Source organism: Pogona vitticeps, chromosome 6, assembly GCF_051106095.1.
Source record: "Pogona vitticeps strain Pit_001003342236 chromosome 6, PviZW2.1, whole genome shotgun sequence".
NCBI lineage: Eukaryota > Metazoa > Chordata > Lepidosauria > Squamata > Agamidae > Pogona > Pogona vitticeps.
This window is the reverse complement of record NC_135788.1, coordinates 9367163-9383394: the sequence shown is the minus strand read 5'-3', so window position 1 is coordinate 9383394 and position 16232 is coordinate 9367163. Positions and strand designations below refer to the sequence as shown.

General features: G+C 40.5%; 1 protein-coding gene across 1 annotated transcript; it reads right to left on the bottom strand.

Annotated features, from left to right (window-relative positions):
- Positions 1 to 1461: 1461 nt before the first annotated feature.
- NOM1 (nucleolar protein with MIF4G domain 1) lies at positions 1462 to 16027 on the bottom strand. The gene is made up of 11 exons (XM_020779717.3): positions 14927 to 16027; positions 14020 to 14144; positions 12209 to 12404; positions 10673 to 10996; positions 8728 to 8838; positions 8275 to 8442; positions 7300 to 7421; positions 5115 to 5247; positions 4272 to 4403; positions 3384 to 3493; positions 1462 to 3057 (listed from the first exon to the last, which is right to left on the bottom strand). Exons 1-11 carry the CDS (start codon positions 15902 to 15904, stop codon positions 2880 to 2882), a joined length of 2577 nt encoding a protein of 858 aa, XP_020635376.3. The 5' UTR covers positions 15905 to 16027; the 3' UTR covers positions 1462 to 2879.
- Positions 16028 to 16232: the final 205 nt, after the last annotated feature.

The window sequence follows — 16232 nt, the reverse complement described above, 5'->3', positions numbered from 1 at the left end:
ACTGCAACCTTGTGTGCACTCCATCTTGTCCTTTGTTTTGAGAGAGCAAAAGGACTTCCACCCGAATCCAGCACAGGCTTAAAGGACTGTGACTTCAGAAATTGCCTTTGCAAACGTATCATCTGAAAGAAATATACCTGGCACATCTCTGATCCCCCACCCTCTGACATAGGAACATATCAAGTTCTCCTGAACAATACCTTTAAAACTATTCCAGATGCTTCGAGAACAATATTTTACTGCCAAAGCAAAGCGGGACAGCCACGCAGACCCACTTGCATTTTCAGAGAAGTGCGATCAAACTCATCCTCCCCCTTATGCAGCACAATGGAAAAAAATTATGAAGCCAAAGAGGCCTGCGGAAATACAGGCCTTTCAGGTGCTGCAGTGTGAAAGCTCTGCCAAAGGGGATCGTGTGTGATTTATCCTTGTCACACTTTCTCCCAAGCTACAAAACAGACTTCTTTGTGTTCTCCCATTAAAGCTGATCCAAAAACCAGAAAAGGGGCATTGTCCATCTTTTTTTTTAAAGTGTAAAATCCATGATAATAGCTCTGTGTGGAATATGCAGCTGAGCCTGAATAGTGACACACTATATCTTTCACTACAGATTATGATTACATGATGCATCAGTGTCTGGGGGCTAAAACAGAGGTATACTGTATGTATCTGTTGAATTCAAATAGGTAGCATATCCCTTTTTATGGTGGATCAGGGAAGATGGCCTAATCTGGCCCATAGAGGCTCAAAGTCCCTCTCCCCAGGCCATGCTAGGAAGAGGAAGAAGGCACCAATCCAATGCAGCCAGAAACAGCTGCAGCAATTGATCAGAAACTGTGAGTCCCTGGAGGATAATGTAATACAAGTAAATCCAGATTTTGAAATATGTTAAGTAAAACACAAATAAGCTGAGACCTAGTTACAGTCACATGCAACTGATCCTCATTTCCAATAATGCACATGTAATTACATTTGAACTTAACGAGAGATGAAAAATCCATTCCTCTTGCAATATTAACAGTAACATTTTGACTACTTTTATACTTAACATGGGTATGTCTCAAGTGAAAAAGTAGTTTTCTGACTAAATTTAATTCCAGGCAAAAGTCAAGATATCCTACTAGTTGGAGCAAAGGACAAGATGGTACCTCTCCATTTCATATGCAGAAATCAACTGGATTGTTGCTTGAAAGTCATTCTAACAATTACTGCAAAGAGTGGGAGACTAAGCCTATTTGTGGAGAAGAGTAAATGTTAACCCTGCTGAGGTTCCACGTCAACCAGGAGTGGGTCTCTGGGGATTTGTACTTTTGATCCCACGAGTTAATTTCAGACCAGTTGTTTAGATCATTAAAAATTCTTTACACCTTCCAGATGGCACTAAACTTGTCATCTCCTTAGCAAAGAAAAATAAACCATCTTGTGCCACAAATCTATAAGATATCAAAGAGCTACATTACATGAAATTAACAGCTTTATTTATCTACATTGCTTCTATGTTCCATAAGCACAAAAACCTTCACTTTTCCCTTCAACTATAAACACCACCTCCATATTACACATTGTAACATAAACATATTCAACTGTCAGGATTGTTATGATAAAGCAACCTTGCTTGGCTGGAGAGTTGGCTAACTCTTTTGCAATCACTACAGTGAACTATTATTCAAGCCTCAATTCTAAATACACTTTCATTTTCATAGTCAGGGCTACTTTTTCTATCTTCCCCTTAATTATTTCAACACTAGACACACAAAATTTCTCATCTTGATAAGCCTCTCATCTGAGCTTTATGTACATAGGAAGGTACAATTAAGAGACAGAGGCTAGAAAGGTGTTGTTCTATTATATTAATAATGTAGGCATCCTTCAGTCTCGAGGGACTACAGTAGCATGCTCTGAATAGAGCTCTTGGAACAGCATCTAGTGTGGCTGAGAAGGCCAATTTGAGAGTGACAATCCCTTCCACACTGAAGACAAATACAATCTGTATTGTTCTATTAGAAACACTTTACATATCAAAGTCTCAGTTTGTATATTTTTTAAAAATATGAATCAATCATGTTGGATACTGTAGTTTTAAATTGATGTGGAAATAAATAACAGATCTGCACTAAACCATTCCTGATGTTTAACCTTACTGGAGATTCATCCAGTAAACCACTGGAATATATTTAAGCTGGAAAAAAGAAGAATCTGAAAATTAAGCTAATTATATCATCAGGCAAGGATTTTTAAATGCCCAGAAAGCATCTGATTGTACAGAACAGATTTTCAAACTGGATTTTCTAGTTATCTGGAGTGGGTAATATAAAGGTTTACACTGGACTTCAATAATCTATAGTAGTTCCATAGCTATGTTTATAGTGAATAAACTGTTGGAGAAAATGTCAATTGGGAAAATACAACCGATACAGTCTGGATTGTTTGCATGAAGTGTCAAAATGTTAGATTTAATGAGGTAAAGCATAATTAAAAAGGTATACAATTTGAAGAATAGCAACACAATTTAATTACAGCTGCGTACTGAAAATGTGGGAATGCCTTCCAGTGAGACTATTATGTTTCAAATAGGGCTTTAATTGAGGTTCAACACTATATAAAGGCATCAGGGTACAACAAAACAAATTATTTTTTTAAAAAATGCATTGCATAGATTCAGCCTTTACTGGTGACCTTATCTCATTTTAACAAAAGGTAAAAGACATCATTCGTCACATATACACATATTTCAAAAATAAATATAAGTGAGTTTGAATATCAAACCTCATGTGTCTTCAAGTTGAAAACATGAAGTCCCTGTTTACTAAAATCTGTAAAATTTAATTTAGGTACTTTCAATTCTCACGTTTTACAAAGGTGGATCTGCTAACTTGGTATTATAGTAATAGCCGGGATTCTTTGGCTTTTAAGGCTCTAGTTACTAGTTCAATTTTCTCTTTTAGCAAGGTGGCCTCTTCAACACTTTTGAGAGCTTGGATGTTCTTCAGCAAGAAGTGATTGAGAAAAAGTTTCAAGCCTTCATGCAGCATTCCGTGTTTGGGGTTGTCAGCCAATCTGAAAAAATATACAAATTCATAATTTAATCAGCCTATTTTTTTAGGGCAATATAGGTAACTTAAGAAGCACCCTAAGGTTTGCAAAAGGGTCTAGGATATAATATGGATAGCTGGTTATGCTATTAGATATAGGGCAGGAAACGCAGGCACCGCCACGCTGTTCCTGGACTACAACTTCCATTATCCCTGAACTAGATTGTCACATTGCTTGCAGCTTGGAGGCAAAACTTGTTTGAAAAGTAGAATAAGGTAAAAAGCAAGAACTCTTTTATTGCTAAGTGATAGTCCAACAAACACTAGCCTGAATCCCTTCTGATGACTTACTTTCCGAAGATGTGGTTAAGGTCCTCTGGATCCGTCTGTAGCAACAGTGCAGACAACACTTTTCGTAAGAAATGGACTTTTGGCTTGTCTAGTTCACTGAATTCAATAACCTAGTTAAAGAACAAGATGTCACAGTCTAAAGCAAAATGTTCTAAGATTGTGGACAGCTATTATACTGATTGTAAAATTATAATATTATTAGTATTATAAACATCACCTGTACAAAAGGAAAAGCAGAAGTACTGAGGTAATCATAAGATTAAAAGATTTATTAGAATGGAGACTTTTGTGGATGTTAATTCACCTCCTCAAAGATGTTGGTACACTATTTAAGACACAGATTTGTATGCGGTTCAAATATTATATTTCTTGTTTGAAGAGGGGGATTGTAATCCAGAAAAGTTCTCTTTCAAATAAATCTTTTAAAGGTGCCATAATAAGTCTGCTTCTCTTATATACTGAAGCAGATCAGCACTGGGACCTCTTTAAAAAATCACCTGTACACAATTTCCTAAGAGAAAATCAGCAATTATTTCAAAAGATAGCTTCTTCTATCCGAATGTCTAATTAGTTTAATTGGGGCTCTTACACAAGACACCCACTTCCCCCTCCCCTGTCCCATAATTCTAATGTTCTAAGAAAGTGAGGAAAATTTCATGAAACATAGAATGACTTGCTTATATGTCAAAGTCATCAAATGATATAGCCTATAAAATGCCATAATCAATAATGATGCGAAAAAGGGGCAGACTGTATTTTTTAAGACATAAAGAACCATTTGCTATGCCTTTCTTGTTATATAAAGCTACAAAGCAACAGACACATTAACCTACGTAGAAAGAAATTAAAAGTGCACACTTTTTTGAAAATTGAGTAAATTTGGCTCACCTTGAAAACAGTAATGGAGAGAGACTTAGTCTTTAACAGATGAGCCAAGAGATGAACTAAATTGGAGGTAGCAGTAGCAGATAAATTTCCTAGATCTTTGATTTTATCCCACATGCTGAACTGGAATGTCATCTGAAAATAAGAAACAAAAACAGAAAAACCTGTTGCAGAATATTAAAATGCATTATTAGAAATAGCGTCTTCATGAAGCTGTCCAGTAATCAGCCCAGCATTGTTAATAAGATACGTAGATTTTGAAGTGCCAAGAGGTATCTAGGGACAACACCCCATGACTCTGCCCACTATTAGGCACAAGCCAATTGAATTGTGAGGAAGGCCGGTCACCCCAATTTCAAATGATGTTCCACCAAACCCAGCCATGGCTGCTGCTTAAAACAGAAAACAGCCGACTGCAGGAGAGAATTGTCCTTTCAGCCTACTTTCTCATCTGGCCGTCTCCAACAGTGAGAGAGAACAGACCACAGTGCACCAGAAAGAGAATTATTTCTCCTACTTGCACCTTCAGTCTTAACCTCCCTTTATAGTTGATTCAAGAACCTGCATGGAAAAGAAGAGATGCTGAGGATTTTAAGATAAGAGTTTTGTATGACAGGCATATGGACCAGCAGTGAGTTATGGCTCTTCTTTGGTTTCAAAAATAATAGGGAAGAGTTACAGTCTTCTTTTCTTCTTTAACCCATCCTCCACTGAAGTGCAGCTATTCCTTTTACAAGCCACAGGTACAGCAACATTATACATGCATCTGGCACGAACACTTATTCCCAGAAATGTCTTCATTCAAACAGGGCAACCAGTAAAGAGAAAGACAAATTCTTAGCTTACCTGGAATCGCCTTTCATATTCACAGAATTTGGCAGACAAATATGCATAGAATGGGTTGTACATCTTTTCTTGGAGGCAACAATCTATGAGGACATGGACAATCTCTCTTTCCTGCTGATCTTTAAGCCTAAGCCTAAAATATCAATTACTGTTATGTAAAATCCATTTACTGAACTTTTGGGTTAACTACTATAAAAAAATCACAGCCATAACAAGAACCACCTATTCTTAATTCTCTCTTGACCTGAGCCCAGGCCATCAGGTATCAAGCAATAAATAAATAAATAAATATATCCAAACAGTTAAGCCGAAACCCATGTCTGACTACTATGTATGTCTATACTATAGTACCAAATATGTATCAATGGAAGCCATACTGTATTTTGTGTGCTTTGCAGTCTACTTCTGTGGAACAATTGTTAATTTTAGAAAGAATCTAAGGATCAGTAGGGAAGATCATCATAGGTGTCTTCCATTTTCAAGTGCTCTGACATTCACAAGGACGAAAAACAAAAATCCCTTCAGCCTCTGTTACTGAAGTCCATTCTTGTGAACACCGAATGAAGAAGTTATTCGTGGTTGATATTGGGGGGGGGAACTGTCCCCACATTTTTCTGATCTCTAACTAAGAATGTTGAAAATCAGAACCCATCTAATCACAAAAATATAATCAGCCCTAATGAGTCCCCACTGGCTTTTTCAGCAGAAAGTCTGGCAGAACCAAGTGGCTTTCTTGCTTGCAGAGTTGGATCGCACAGAGAAAGACGAAGACATGCTGGCAGGGAAGAAGACTGACTTGTGCTGTACCTGTTCTGTCAAATAAGTCTGATTTAGCTTTCAGAGCTGTCAAATGCTTGGCAGCACTAAAGCCAATTAAAATGAAAAATGCTTAATATTATAATGCAGAGAGTGTCAAGCACAACATTTGCATCCTTTCAAGATGAAGCTTTCGTCTATAGATCTGGAATCTGAGATGAACAGCCTGTGGTGGCCTCATTTTGCTAAGATGCAGACAAATGTTTAATTTTATATCAAGCCACATTTCAGTGCACTCAAAGGAACAACAATGTGCAATTTGTAAGAAACAATGTCACTGATGGCTCCAGAAAATAGTTGCTGGGGGGGGGGGGGGAAAGCAATTTGGAGGTAGGACACCTAATTTCTAAATGCCAATATATTTGGAATGTACAGATGAGTGGACATTATAAGCAGTCTACAGAACATCGGGGTGGATGGACCTTCTGTAAGACTCATATAGCAGTGGCAGAGAACTTTACATTGCAATTTAAAACCTGCTTTCTATCAATATCAGGCTATTGTGTACAGCTGGTAAAAAGTTTAACTTTTGGAATTGAATTGCCTCAGATTAAGATATAATTGTAGGCATGATCTGTTGCATACTGTGTCATGCAACTCTACAGGTAGCAGACCATGTCTATGGAGATTTCTTAATCTGCAATTCACTTCCAAAAGTTATGCCGTTTGTGCAACTAAGCAACAGAATTTCAGCCGATGCATTCAACAGTATCTTATATTTGAATCAATGAGAGCATGAGTTACACTTGTACATATACCTACAGTAAGCATATTTTTATACAAGTAAAAAATGGATTTTAATTTAATCTAAACTATGATGAGTGGGCTAATTGGTGGGCTCTAAATGTTACAATTAATCAAATGTACTAATCCTCAATATACTATCCACCACAGCAGCCACGTGCCAACTTGAAACACGGGAATACAGAAATAGCCTTGATATTTTCCTAGCAATGCTTTTCTTTGAATGGGGCAGACATGGATTGGCTGTGCACATCTTGAGATGCAATGCATACTGTTTTAAGGGAATGGGGAAAAAAGGACTGGTTTTGTAGGACTTTTTCTGAGGATCCAAGCTTCTAATCTTGTTAAGTTCAGACTTCAACTCTGTATTATCATAACATTCATAATATTTCCTTGAACAGTGAGTTGCTCCAGGCAAGTTCTACTGAATATTTTACTTCTAAGTAAACAGAGAGAGGTCTGCATTGTTAGAATACTCACAACAAGGAAAAAATGCCTTAGCACTTGCTTTTGCCAAGATATCATTTTTTGGCCATATGCTACAGAAATTTCTTCAAGGGCATATTCTTTCACATCCAAACAGTAGTTTAATTCCTAACATTATCCTATCACCGCAAACACTTACTTCAAAAGTTTTTCAAAGGCATCCAAAAAATCTTCACTGGTCATCAATATACAAAAGATGTTCCTCCTGATATCTGTGTTCATTCTTTGTTTGCGAGCAAGCTCCAGAATTTTTGAACTCACCTGAAGGGGGAAATGTGTTGAGAATCAAGTGTTACTATATAAGCCACTAATATTCCAAACATACACATGCTTTGGGCGAGCCACTTTAATTAAAATGGTATGCTCATTTCACTACTGAAAAATGAGCAAAGTTACTTACCCAGCATTTATGTTTAGAAGCTAAATAACCAGGCAAGAATCCTGGCATTTCCAAAGCAGTAACTCTACTGTGGCTAAGCTACACATTTTGCTTTCCATGCTTTGAAAAACAACAACAACAACACTGAACTGGCCATTTAAGAAAAATCCCAAGCTGCTACACACTCATTACGAAAATCCCCTTTCTTGCTACTCATCTCCTGAGGGTCTATTTGTAGTAAATAAAGCAGAAACCCTTTCTTCCTGACTTTTAGCTGGAAACTGATGTTAGGTCATGACCTACATTGGAGCCCTGTGGCTTTTTTTCCCCTGCAGAAGGAAAGAAACCTGTTTAATCACAATTGTTTTTTAAAAGGATGAATTTAGGATGCGGTTTGGCCCTTAAGCACATCACTATTCGGGCATCCAGATAGCTGATTAATGCAGGACATGACATAGTTGAATGTTAATATTTGTGTTTGGGGGGAAGCCAGACAAATTTAGGAAGGAGTGAAATGATTATCTCTTGCTTCAGTGGACAGAAAAAATGGGACACTCCCACTCTCTTTTGTTACACGGTTGGAATATGTCCATCTTATCCTTGAACTCACTTTGAAATGCATATCCTCCAAAGCAAAGCCACAACAACACTCACCTATGTTGATAATGAAAGACGCTACAGTAAAAATGCTGTTTGGAGGCCAATCTAGGAAGGCACCAGGCTTTGATTAATTACCTTTCCTGCAGGTAGTATTTGTTCAATTTTGTTTCTGGTGCTGTCAATCATTGGAGCCCCACTCCAAGACGATCCAACAATCCACCAACGGCCAACCTGATCCGCATTAAGGACAGACTCCAATGACACACGGAGCTGAGCTTCTTTACCAGCACTACCACCATGAACCTAGTAGAAGAGAAGGCATATTTACAAAGGAATTTATTTAAACAATTATAGCATTCGCTGACCAAAGAAGACTTGAATATAAGGTGCTCCTAGAAATATTTCTAAAGAATCAGCAAACCGGAAGCCAACCATTCTGCACACCAAAACCTTTTTCACTAAAACAACCAAACATTCCACATTAGCAGCTTCGAAAAGTCTGTAATAGTAATACCAGTTTTTACTAGTGTTCTGATTTCACCCAGAAGTTGCCAAAAATTCAGCAAGAGGGTATTTTTAATACTCTACCAGTGTTCTCAGCAGCTTTCGTAATTTCTCAGCAGGCTCTGGATCATAACCAGGGATTTTCCTCATGTCATTATTTTTTAGTCCCAATATAATCTCCAGCAAAAAGTAAACCTTTTGAAAAGACAAGTCTGTATTATTTTTCTACAATCTAAAATAACACTGATCTCTAGCATAGAAATAAAAATTAGGCTGCAGGCAAAAATGCTATGTGATTATGCATCTCTCACATTAAAATCTGCCAAAGAAAACCAGATTTTGACTGATTTGTGAGAACTCACAATCCTTATTTTTAGTTCCCTTTTCAGAGAATGTTCCATTTTGTAGTTAAAAATCAAACACTGTGACAAATATCTGGACACTTTTATTATCTCATTGTGTATCTAAACCAGGATTGAGGACTTGTGCTGTAGTTCTCATGAGACCTAGCTAGCTTAGTCAACAATGAAAAATGATAGAAATGTTAGCCCAATAGTATCTGGATGTTCACCAGCACTGGTCTAAAGATGCAGCCTTTTCTCAGATTGCCCTAAAATGTTTTGATCCTGCAGATTTAGCTGGAACTTTGAAAAAGTGTCATGAGTGCAACTACAAAATGGTTGTTAAAGGGAGAACAGTCAGTCAGAAACTGTCTGCTATGTAGACATACGTCTAGCCATCATAAATCTGCATAATTAAAAAATGAGATAACCCACTCCACAGAAAGCTTTCTGCACAAGTAGAGTTATTTCTATATTGCATAGTTAAACCACAGATCTGGCACTTGCCAGCGCTGCCATGGCATAGAAACACAGATCCAAAATATTGATTGGGACACTAATGAAACCACCAGCAAATCGGCACACATATGTGAGTACAAAGGTTACCTATGATTTCGTAATATTTTGGAAGGATCTCTTGCAAAAGTACTGAGGATTCATAATGATTTACTCTATGTTTTCTCAAATGCTTTATTCCTTTTCCCCATATTTTTGTGCCACGGCAACACTTGAATAGCTCTGATTTTTACTGCTGGCATGTGCTCTATACTAGGGGGAGGCATGGGAAAGCTATAAAGGTAATGCAAATTCAAACAAATCTTTTTCATTGGATTTGACATTTTTATCTGCCTAAATCCTGCTACAATATTCTACTTGGTCTCCTTCTCTGTATTCTGCTTCCTTTCTTCTGACCCTAACACTAGCACACTCTTCAGACTACTCTCATTTGCTCCATCCTTCACCTCTGATCTCCTGGATCATGCATGGCCCCCACCCACTGCCCCCCTTCCCACCTGCTCTGCTCTCTTATTTCCCATTAACAGGGACTTCCTTTCTGACCTTCTCCTGCTTACTCTGGATTACTCCCCCTCCAATAATCTTACCGGGAAAAGGTCTCTTTCTTTTCAGAACTCTCTTTCTACTGCACATGTTTCAAACTGCACGTTTCTTCATTTCCCAAAGAATGCCTCAGAGGGATTCTTTGGAAAGAAACAATGAAGCCTCACTAGCATATCACCTAAGGCGTTTAGCTGCCTGTAAAAATGTTTAAAACATGGTGGGGAGAGGCTTGGAAAACACTGTGTTCTCATGGGAGGTACCTGCAGGTAAAGCAGTGCCTGAGGACCCACACTGGGAAACAGCTAAAAGAGCAGGAGGAGAAATATGTGGATTCAAATCCCACCTCTGCCATGAATTCTCTAGGTAACCTCGTGCGAACAGTTCAAGTTCTTCACCTGCAATATTAAGAATCATAGGTGCTCTCACCTTCTCTGTACTTATCAAAACAGGTGTATTCTGTTATCCTACCATACAAGAGCTTGAGGCAAAACTTTAAGGTCCAGTAAGACTTCAAGCAGAACTCGCATCCTATCAGAATGCAAACCGTATTGGAAAAACACATACTGCTTAAAACTCCTAAGAAATATTAGATCACCCCAAAAGAATTCTTTTAAAAAATGTAGTCATACCCTTGACTGGTCCTGGAATTGCTTTCCTACTGCGTTTGCTTTTTTCTGGGCCTCAGTAATAAGTTCTTTTAGTGCCAGAGCATCATCTTTCCTCAAGGAAAAGCCCACATTTTTCAGCAGCAGCAGAATTAGTTCAATATCCTTTTCAGAGAAAGAGCTAACAAGCTTCTTTAAGATGTCAAAGATCAGCAATGAATGCACTACATAAAAGTTATACAAATGAGCAATTAAGGTAAGCAAGTTCTCACATTCTTTTCCTTCGGCCTCACTTTTGTAGACTTCATCAAATTTCCTCACCACAGTTTCCACAAAGTGAGCGCCAACCTGGAACAGTTAACACAGACAAAATGATCAATGAACTGCTGACTATTTTAATGAGTTGAGAAATAAATTATGACTACATTTGTAGTTTAAAAAGATGCAGACCAGCAGTAATTTACCGTTTCCCCGAAAATAAGAGCTAACCTGAAAATAAGTCCTAGCACGATTTTTCAGGATGCTCATAATATACCCAAAATACCCCCAAAATAAGCCTCAGTTAAGTGCAACCCCAACCTCCACCATTGTGCAGCAACCAGAAGAGGATGACATGACTGTATTTCAATAAATGTAGATTGTTGTACATGAAAAAAAATAAAACATCCCCTGAAAATAAAACCTAATGTGTTTTTGGAGCAAAAATTAATGTAAGTCTCTCCCTTATTTTCGGGGAACCATGGTAGATGGCACAGAATGGGGCATGCTCACTGCTTTGCTAATTTAATACTAATAACTCTGGCATTAGACTAGCATTACACATATACTTTCCTTAATCACTTTTACAAGCATTTCACATGTGTAACTTGGATTACTTTTAACTATCATGGAATGCCTCACTTGCAAAAGTTAGCATTCTAGAAAACAGACAGTCTTGGTGCAGGCAGTTTTTAAATATTAAAGCAACCCATTTTGAGGCTCCCAAAGGCTTCCCTAGGCCAAAAGGAAACCTTAGAGAACCTCTGAATTTGAAGGGTGCAGGGGAACAGGAAGCTTCCTATGAGTTTAGCTATTTCCAGTGCCCAATTCAGATTACCCAGCAAGAATTTATGGTTACAAAATTTTACCCATGGTTTAATACCGAATTAGGATCCTAGTAATCAATGTCAAACCTCTAACTATTTTATGCAAAACTGTTGCCAGAGTTCACAAATAAGAAAAGGTCAGTACTGGGGCTTAAAGAAAAAAGTGGAAGAAAAAAAGGGACTTTTCTTTTTGATAACATGCAACAACTCATTGCCTCTTAAAGACTTACAACATTGAAGATAGCCATAATTAATTAATGTTTTTAAATTAAAGACTATTTGAATTGATATTCTGTTACCCTGCTAAAGATACCTAAGATGCTGATGCTTAAGTAGGAGAAAACAGGCACTATAAAATGTGTAATTACCAAAAAGCTGTGAAATTTTGCACTTAAAAATGAAAGATGCACCAGGAAACTAGCTATCTTGCAGAAACATCTGTGAAAAAAAGGTACAGTCCAGAAAAGCTAGTTACCTCAATTCCCACTGTTTGATGAAGGACACTAATCAAAAGAACATGCTCCATCACCAATCTGGAAGGCATTGCTGATGATGTAACACAAGCACTGATAATCGTATCTGTTAATGTTTCATTCATGTCTTTTCTACTGTTTGCCATGTATAGCTCTTCCAATTGCCCACTTATAGAAGCCAAGTTTGGTTCACTCAGTCTAGCAGGAAACAAATCACACAGAAATAAAGTTAAAATGCTTGTTTGGCCTCATAATTATCAACATCTATTCATTATAACACCACCATTCCAAAATGTAAATCCACAAATGTTTAATGCACATAAATGCTCATTTGAAGCATATTTGAATCATCCCTGTTTTAATTAATACATGTTTAATTTAGCTTCCTTGAGGAGAAAAGCATGCATCTAGAACAATACACTACATGAATCTTACACAGAATCTTTTAATTTCAAACTTGAGAAAAACTCCATTGATTTTGCTAAATATATTGAATAAACCACTCTAGAACTACAGTGGTGCCTCCACTTACGAACTGAATCCGTCCCAGAAGATGTTCGCAAGTCGAAATGTTCTTAAGTCAAATCAGCATTTCCCATTGAAATACACTGAAACCCGATCAATCCGTTCCGGCTGTTTTTTGTTTGTATGTAGAGGTGCTGGTTGTAAGTCGAAGCATTAGTTCCCTTAGGAACTAATGCAAAACCAGTTAATCTGTCCTCTACTACTAGGGGGAGAATTTTTTTAAAAAACCTAAGATGACTCAGGTTAAAAAAAAGGGCAGGAAAGGAGGGATGGAGGGAACAATGGGGAAAAAGAGGAAAGAAAGAAGGTCATCACTGGGGCACACAGACCCCTTGGACAAAGGTTGAGAAGACAATGGGGAGGAAGAGAGTTTGGAGTCTTAAACCCACACATTTTACACCAAGACATTTTAAATCAAACAACTTTTAATCAAAACACATTTGAAACCAAACCAAGTACCTTTTAAACCCACCCACCAACACTTTTTAAAACAAAAGAGAGGTTCAGCACACTACAGTACACAAACCCTAGGAGCCACAGAATCCATTATTGGATCATTATTCCACCAAACAGACCCCCTCAGCATGGGGGGGGGGGAAGCAGAGAAAGAGAAAAGACAATGGGGGGGGGAGACTTGAGTCTAAACTCCATTTTAGAGCACACCAGCCAGCGCAGACCCTTGCAGAAAGAGTCTGCAAGACCCATCAGAGCACAGAAACATAACCCCACTGCCTAGCCCAAAACCAAAAATTAAAAAAGCCAAAATATATATATACAGTAGTACAGTACAATACCAGGCAGTCTGAAGTCTCTCTAACTCCTGGGACGAACGAGGTAGCAGACAAGCAGCCTCTTCGCTGGCCAACGGTTAACTCAAAGTTCAAATTTCCTGCTTTCCCTGCATATTTTTTTTCTGTTTGTAAGTCGAAACAAAATTTTGCGATCAGAGCTGTTCGTAAGTCAAAATGTTTGTAGGTAGGGGCGTTCGTAAGTCGAGGCACCACTGTATTCTGGTTATAAAAGAGGATTTCTCAAGTTTGCTGACACAGCATGACAGAATGTCAGCTACCATTATGTAACTGAAGCCACCTTGTTTGATTCAGCATTTGATCGTAACTACACATCAGTTTGACAAAACCAACCTATTTAATTTCATTTAAAAAGTCAATAGGAGGTTTGTAGCCACCATAAATAATAGTGTAGCAGGGCAGATTTTACCCATCCTTCCTTGGCTGAACTATATAATTTTTTTAAGGAAAAAAGTTTAACACAATTTCAGTAAGATTACCTGTTAACTAGACCTTTCACCGTTTTCTTCAGTCTTTCTAATTCTTCCCTCTTTTTGGCATCTAACGTTTCTTCAGACCTTCGCATTTGAGGAGGAACATACTTTGTTGCACCCTGGGAAGGATGCTAAAGAAAAAACCAAAAGAGGCAAAGAGACTATTAAATTATTTTGTATATCAAACTCAACACTTAGATCTTGGCTGAAAAAAGCAAAGCATGCTGCTTATATACCGCCCCACAGTGCTTCAAGCACTCTCTGGGCGGCTTACAAGTTAATTATGCAAGCTACACATTGCCTCCCCAGCAAGCTGGGTACTCATTTTACCGACCTCGGAAGGGTAGAAGGCTGGGTTAACCTTGAGCCAGCTACCTGGGATTGAATCCCAGGTCGTGAGCACAGTTTTAGCTGCAGTACAGCAGTTTAACCACTGCGCCACGAGGCTGTTGTGCACATTTTGCTACATGTAAACTTTGTACAAGGACAGGTCAAATTCAATTATTCTGGGGCTACAAGCTAACCGTCATGGCAAAATTCTTTGAGTGTGTATACTGTTAAGTGCAGCTAAAAATTTAAGTGGCGACTGTAATAACTGCATTGTTTACTAAGATGTGCACATTTGACAAGTATCTCTGCCAGGCAGCCGAGAGGTTGATGTTCTCCAAGGTTTCTTTTTTGTACAATGTGTAAACACGCTGACCTGGGCAAAATGCGGCCCTCCAGATGTTGTTGAACTGCAAATCCCAACACTCCTCACTATTGGCTGTGTGGGCTAGGATTGCTGGGAGTTGCAGTTCAGCAACATCTGGAGGGCTGCACTTTGCTCAAGTCCTCAGGCCAGCTGTGCCTCTGGCTCAGTGCTGGGGCGCTGGGCCTGGAGGCTTCCTAATAAACTTTTTTTTGTACTGACCTCAGTTTTGGGAGGTGCAGCTTCCCGGGCCTCATCTTCTGGGTTTCTGAAATTATGGGATGCCTCCTCCTCTTCCTCCTCGTCGCTTCCACTTTCTCCGTCTCTCATCTCTTCTCCCACAGCCGAGCCTTCTTCATCCTCCTCCTCCTCCTCTTCTTCTTCGTCCTCCTCCTCCTCTTCTCCCTCGGTCTCCTCGCCCTCCTCTCTCAGGCTCGGTCTGTCTCCCGCCTCCCCTCCTTCCTCCGCCTCCCCACCTTCCTCTTCCTCGCTGCTCTCATACAGACCCGAGAAGGTCGCTCCGGATCCCAGAGCGCCCAACACGTAACCCAGCCCGTCCCGGACGAAACTCGGAGGCAAGGCGGTGGCCGGCATCGCCCCCGCCGCCGCCTCGTCCTCCCCTCGTCCGGGGGGCCCTGGTTTCCGCCGCCGCCGCTTGTGGAGTCCCAGCCGCTTCTCCAGCCGGCGGATCTCCCTCTCTTCCTCCTCGTTGGCCGCCAGCAGCGCTCTTTTCCGCGCCGCAGCGCTCGCCGAGGGCTTCGGCTTCTTTTTCTCCTCCTGCGGGGCCTGAGGCCGCGTCTTCTCCTTCGCTTTCTTCTCCTGAGGCGGCGGCGGCTTTTTTTCTCCGCCGGCGGCCGTCGACGTCGGGTGGGGCGGCCGAGGGGCTTCGGCCGCCTCCTCCTCCTCCTTGCCGTTCAGGAGCCTTCGCCGCCGGCTGCGCTTCAGCTTGCGCTTCTCCCGCTTCAGCTCCCGGCGGTTCCTCCGGCTGGCGAAAGCCGGGAGGCCTTGCTTCGGGGTCCCAGGAGGAGCCCCGAAGCGGCCCTCGGAAACCTCCGCGGCCTCCACGAACTCCCGCACGGCCAGGCCCATTTTCTGTAGCTTCCCGGCTCGCGGTTCCTTCTGCCGCCGCCCCGCTCCTCGCCTCTTATTGTGGGCCCGGCCATGCACGGACGCTGAAGAGAAGCCGGCCGCCCGCTTCATGGTGCTCGCCTCTCCACACAGCGCGGGCCTTCCCCTTCAGGTTCTTTACCTCATGGGCGCCGCCATCTTGAAAGGCCCGGCTTAGGCCCGGCCGGGTTGAGATCGCGGTGGTGGGAAGCGGCGGCAGGAGGAGGAGCGCCACCTATTGGAAAGCAATTCAACTGCTGCTGTCAAAGATGGGGAGGGAGAACTTGGGGGGAACACGCGACCTGCTCGGGTTATCAGGGCCAGTCGTCCCCTCAGTAAAGGAACCCTGGGAAATGTAGTTTCTCCGTGGAGGGCTTGCAATGAGACTCCTCAAGTAGCCTCACGTCTCCCCCATCAAACT

Coding starts and splice junctions, on each gene's coding strand:
- NOM1 (XM_020779717.3), bottom strand. CDS start 15,904: ATGAAGCGGGCGGCCGGCTTCTCTTCAGCGTCCGTGCATGGCCGGGCC. Junction 14,145..14,926: donor CTGCACCTCCCAAAACTGAG/GTCAGTACAAAA, acceptor TTTTTTCTTTAG/CATCCTTCCCAGGGTGCAAC. Junction 4,404..5,114: donor AATATGAAAGGCGATTCCAG/GTAAGCTAAGAA, acceptor TCTTATTTTCAG/ATGACATTCCAGTTCAGCAT.